The 5,551-nt window shown below is 34.2% G+C and overlaps 1 protein-coding gene across 1 annotated transcript; it reads left to right on the forward strand.

Annotated features, from left to right (window-relative positions):
- The first annotated feature begins 643 nt into the window (after positions 1–643).
- On the forward strand, positions 644–5,254 carry LOC137008068 (galactose-specific lectin nattectin-like). The gene is made up of 7 exons (XM_067369874.1): positions 644–727; positions 2,440–2,521; positions 2,887–2,925; positions 3,564–3,643; positions 4,130–4,258; positions 4,707–4,815; positions 5,098–5,254. The coding sequence occupies exons 2-7, from the start codon at positions 2,464–2,466 to the stop codon at positions 5,154–5,156; spliced, it is 474 nt and encodes a 157-aa protein (XP_067225975.1). The 5' UTR covers positions 644–727; positions 2,440–2,463; the 3' UTR covers positions 5,157–5,254.
- The last annotated feature ends 297 nt before the right edge of the window (positions 5,255–5,551 follow it).

Raw genomic sequence — 5,551 nt, forward strand, 5'->3', positions numbered from 1 at the left:
TTGTTTTCTGCTGATATCAACTGAGAATCAACATCCCAAACGGGACCGGCGTGGGTGGGAGTATGATCCGTGGTCTGTATCAGATTTACTAACAGCTTTCACCAGCGCAAAACTTTCCAGTTTTTGGGAATTGCATTCTCATGCTAATTTACCCTGTTTAGTATATCTGGCCCTATAGCTGATTAATGAAGTAAGTAAAATGTGAATTTCTAATCAGGTAATAAATCCTTAACAACATGTACTAATAGTGTACATTAATGTGTTAATGGGTCAAAGAAATGTATTTCAGCTTCCAGCTCATTATTAAGTAATTTATCATTGTGGTTATGATTATGGTTGATAATCCTACTAATATTACTTATTACTTAACAATTAGTTAATAGTCATATGCCTCAACAAGTAAAATAATTACATAATGATACTTTTAGAAATCATTAGATAATGATTAAAGTTGATGATAAAAGAAAGATGAAATACATGGCTTTGAACAATTGTGGTAATTACTTCTGTGGTGTTTTTCTGAGAGTCATGTGATTTAGAGACATCTCAGGAACATGCAGATCCTTTCTGATTGGCTGACACGCACCTTACGTAACATGAGTACACTTATTTAAGCCCACAATGTAGTGGAAAAATAATACATCAAGAGTTCAAGAAAACAAGACACATCTCTGATATACTATCCAGCAGAAACACTCAGTTTGCTGTTCGGAGCACATTTCCTGAGGTTTGAATTTTATTTACATTTATTTCACTTTTAGCCGACTAAAACCCATTTAGTCATTTTTGATTCATGGGGCATTCTGGGAATATTAGTTCTGTTGGAACATTCTCAGAACAGAGCTTAGATTTTATTTTATTATTTGGTTATTCAGAATGTAGATTATGTTTTATGTTGTTAGGCGAATTAATGCAGAAGCGCTTAACGTGTTTAATGCATTCAACAGTAGCTAATGTTGGAGGATACACCTCAATGAAGTTTATCGGGGCTTAAGTTCGTTAAAGGATGTAATCACTGTTTTTGTGAACTTTGACCCGTGTTTCACAGTTTAAGAGTTTTTTTCTTAATGTTGTTTATTCCCGTGGATTGTATTAGCTGCTGGAGTGATGCAGAAACATGAAAACTGTTAGTGCTTATAAAGCACAAATCTGCTTGATTAGAGACAATTGAAAATATTTCTTACATTTTTTTACAGATATTTCTACTTCTTACATTTTGATTGATTAAACATTACAATGTTCTACAGTATGTGTGTTGTAAATCTGTTAATCATTCAGACGAGGGAACATTGTGCACACGGTTTAGTGAATGATCATGTGCGGGGCTCCATACGTTATTGCCTGTGTGAATGTATTCAATGTTATTGCATGAATGTCATCAGTGTTGGTCAGTGCAGTGAATCAATGCCATTGAAACTGGTAATAATACAGCTCAGCTGACCCTTGTGAAGTGGAGATGAAAGTTAAAATAATCAACACCTTGTTTCATTACATCTATCTTTGAATGAACGCTTTGATGATTTGCTCAAAGACAGTCCCAATGTAACTGCACTGAGTGACAGTGTCTCTAGAACACACAAAGGCAAGCATTGCTGATACTGGAGAAATATCAGCAGAAAGCCTCTCGTCGAGTGAGATTCAAGGTTTGGAACTAACATAACAATAGCCTAATGAGCTTATTGTCAGGTTTATCTGTTTCAATGCTCTGTTTAGTTTTGTTTCATGCCCGCTGACCACATCGTAACACTTATTATATAGTAATAAATAATAAAATGCAGATAATATCATATCACGCTATTGAGCCACTCAAAATTAGCGCAAGGGTCGAGTTCTCGTTGGCCTGATTGTGTTCAGCTGTTCCTCATGTGCTCTGCTCCCGTTATATCATGCTTCCTTCCCTCTTGTCTTTGCTGGTTTGTTGAGTTCATTGTGTGTCAACAGTACAACCTTTTCTATTTTCAAATAAAAATTTAAAATCTTTTTTTTTTAATTTCTTACAAAGTGTGCGAACAGGATTATTTCACTTCAGAATTAAAATTTCCTGATAATTTACTCACCCCATGTCATCCAAGATGTTCATGTCCTTCTTTCTTCAGTTGAAAAGAAATTATAGTTTTTGAGGAAAACATTCCAGGATTTTTCTCCATATAGTGGACTTGAAGGTCCAAATTACAGTTTAAATGCAGTTTCAAAGAGCTCTACATGATCCCAGATGAGGAATAAGGGTCTTATCTAGAGAAACCATTGTTCATTTCCTAAAAAAAACAAAACAAATCTGCTCTTTAACCATAAATGCTCATCTTGCACTGGCTCTGTGATCCACCAAGTACAAACTATATAAAAACATTGTTTGTACACATTGATCTACTGGTTCTTGTCACAAAAATACAAATCTTTGTAATAATTATTTGTGTATAATTGTGTTTTAAATCTATGCAGAGTTCCAGTGTTCTCTGAGAAACGATGGCGTTGTGGACTGTCTATCTGTCTCTCGGTCTTCTGGTCGCTTTGAATGCTTCAGGTAAAACTATTATTCCACGTCTCACATCAGAACTGTTATTTTAACATGAATTGAAGCACATCTGGGACGACGTAATGACTGATCAGAAGCAGGAATGATCTAATACAGTATGTGCACCTGAGTAATTTTAATTCTAATTATTATTTAATTATTTAATTATTATGATAATATTAAGATAATAAAACAAAAATAATTATATCATAACATCACCTAAAGTTGTTGATTCTTATGAATGATATTATATTATTAATTTTGACAATAATATACAACACCAGTAATAATTTGCAGTATATATGTATTAGTAGTTGTATTAGCACTACTGCTAGCAGTTTTGTTTTAAAAATGTGTATTTCTTTCTTTTTAAGTGGAAACGCGTCCTGTTGAAAAGAATAAAGATTGTGGCAGTAAGTATTCTCTTGTCTTCTTCTTCTCTTGTCAGTGTGTATGTCTAGTACAGTACAAATGTCCAAAACTTGTGCATTTCTCCACCTTAACAAGTGTGTATAACACCGGATGATCATGTTCTCCAGCATGCTTTAAAAATCTTGGAAACTATTTTAAATCCTTTGTTTATTTAAGGTGCACTATGTAACTTTTTTGTAAAAAAAAAAAAAAAAAAAAGTCAACACATCATCAGTCCTTCTTACAAAACATGATTCACTGATTCACTATGGTAAGTCTATTAGAAGTGTTCATATTTTAAACATGTCAGAACAGTTTTCCGACATACATCACTCACCTGTGCATCTCGTCACATCCGTAAATAGAGAAAAGTTGCTCCGGCCGCTTTGACGCGTGTCTGGTGTGGGAGTGGCACAGGTTTGCTGTCACAAGAGCAAGAAAGGAAGAGATGGAGCAGCTGAATCTCCAACCTCAAAAATGCCAAAGCACAACTGAAACAGTGTTGCATGCCTTTTTGTTTTTTAACCGGTAAAGGGCCAAAAGTTACATAGTGTACCTTTAAATGAAAGGTATTCATTTAATTACATGAAAGGTCATTAAAAGTAACAAGATAATAACAAACAAAACTTCCATTTAACAGCCTGTGAGACAGGATGGACTGCCTATGGATGCAGATGCTTCAAGTTTTTCAGTTCCAGATACTCGTGGGATGGAGCCGAGGTATGATACATTCAGCTTCTAATATGACATAAAAATAATATAAGAATATTCTTGGATTAAATCTGTAAACATCTGTGACACCTTATCATAGGAAAGTCATTTCAACTTGTTCCTCAGTTTAAAATATATGTTAACAGTAAAGAAATGACAGTGGAGCTCCAGGATGTGAACAAACATCACTGTGATAATACTGAAACATCATAATGATCTGAAAATACAGACACAACACATTTCATGTTATCATGTGATGATCACTTAAAAACTTTATCTATGTGAAGTTATATCTAATCTATATACAGTATAACCAGAACCTTTTCTAGAAAAGTAGTCCCACCTCAAATGTCAGATTTTATATTTCACGGGTAAAATAATAAACAAAAAATGAACAGCACAGTGAGTAAACATTGTTTCGATGATAACTGAAGGAATGTCACAGATTTTGGAATATTAATTTCTTCGTGTTTGCTCATGTCTCCATCTTTACAGTTTGGGTGTTTGAACAATAAAGGGAACCTTGCTTCTGTACACAGCCATGATGAGTACATCTTTATACAGAAGCTGGTTAGACAAACAACTCATGCATCAACACGTGCCTGGATCGGAGGCCATAAGGGTGTATGCAATCATTTTTCAATCATACTTTCTGTGCTACTGGGCATTTACATTAAAACTCATTTAATACATTTTTCAAAACACATGAACATAGATGTGTTTTTATCATGTATTTTTGGTCCTCAGAACAGTTAGTTTAGTGCATTGGCAGCCATGAGAGGCACCGCTCACCATGATGATGTCATACTTGAGTATTGTGAAACTCGATGTGAAATAGTGTGGCTGATAGAGATAACTGAGTGATTTAACACTTTCTTACACAGTTTTCACATATTCTTTACTGATACCCTTTCTGTGAAATAATTTCTGTTCATTTCTGTTTAGATTTCTGACATGTTTAAAGTGGGGTTAGGGTTCATGAGGAATCATCTTTTAGATAAATAAAGATAAAACGAAGCCATGTAAAGCTGTGGACATAAACACAATGCTGTTTTTTCTCTTCTGTTCACAGTTTTATCGTTGGTTCTGGAGTGATGGAACCCAAATGAACTATCGAATATGGTCTCCTGGACAACCCAGTAACGGGACAGTTGAGCTCTGCGTTGAGATGAACTCTGTCCGTAAGTAACTTCTGTTAATGCTCATGAAATAACATGATAAATGATCCATCAATCTGAATTGTGTAAGTCCATCCATCAGAAGATTAGTAGATACTGCTTCATGTCATACTGTAAATCCAGAAGCTGGAAAATAACTTTTTCATCACAGAAACATTGTTGCTGATTGTTTTCTAGACATCAAATACTAATATTTCTGTGTCTACCATACTAAATAAACATTATTTATTTTTTTCATAATACACAAATGATAAAAACAACTATATTTTCTCTGTCTTTCAACAGATGGCAACTGGAATGATGTGAACTGTAAAGAAAATAGGCCCTATGTGTGTGTGAAATGAACCAGCATTGAAGAATCAATGTAGAAGAAACAAGCTTCTTTGATTCATTTACTTTCCATTAGAAATGTTCAATGGAGGCTAATAAATGTGTTAAAAATGTTCACTTTGTTTGTTTTAAATTTGATTTATTTGTTTGTAAATAATAAGTTAATTACTCAGTTACACCTGTGAAACATCATTTTATAATTATCACTCCACAGTCTCTCTCTTTTCACACCAGGGGCGTCGCACGTGCCCCAGTAAAATGTTCCTAATAAATGTTTTTTTTGATCAGGTAGATTACAGTAAATGTCTGAAAATAGGCTTTCTGGTTCATAAAACGTTATCATTTACATTAGTTTAATTATTTAAAATATGAAGGCTGTTTGCATCTGTAACATACGGGACGTGACAAC

Source organism: Chanodichthys erythropterus, chromosome 3 (genome assembly GCF_024489055.1).
Source record: "Chanodichthys erythropterus isolate Z2021 chromosome 3, ASM2448905v1, whole genome shotgun sequence".
Taxonomy (NCBI): Eukaryota; Metazoa; Chordata; class Actinopteri; order Cypriniformes; family Xenocyprididae; genus Chanodichthys; species Chanodichthys erythropterus.

Excerpts from the sequence above, each read along its gene's own strand:
- LOC137008068 (XM_067369874.1), top strand. The coding sequence starts at position 2,464 with ATGGCGTTGTGGACTGTCTATCTGTCTCTCGGTCTTCTGGTCGCTTTG. Across the intron at positions 4,259-4,706 it reads GGATCGGAGGCCATAAGGGT|TTTTATCGTTGGTTCTGGAG; the intron begins GTATGCAATCAT and ends TTCTGTTCACAG. Across the intron at positions 4,816-5,097 it reads CGTTGAGATGAACTCTGTCC|ATGGCAACTGGAATGATGTG; the intron begins GTAAGTAACTTC and ends GTCTTTCAACAG.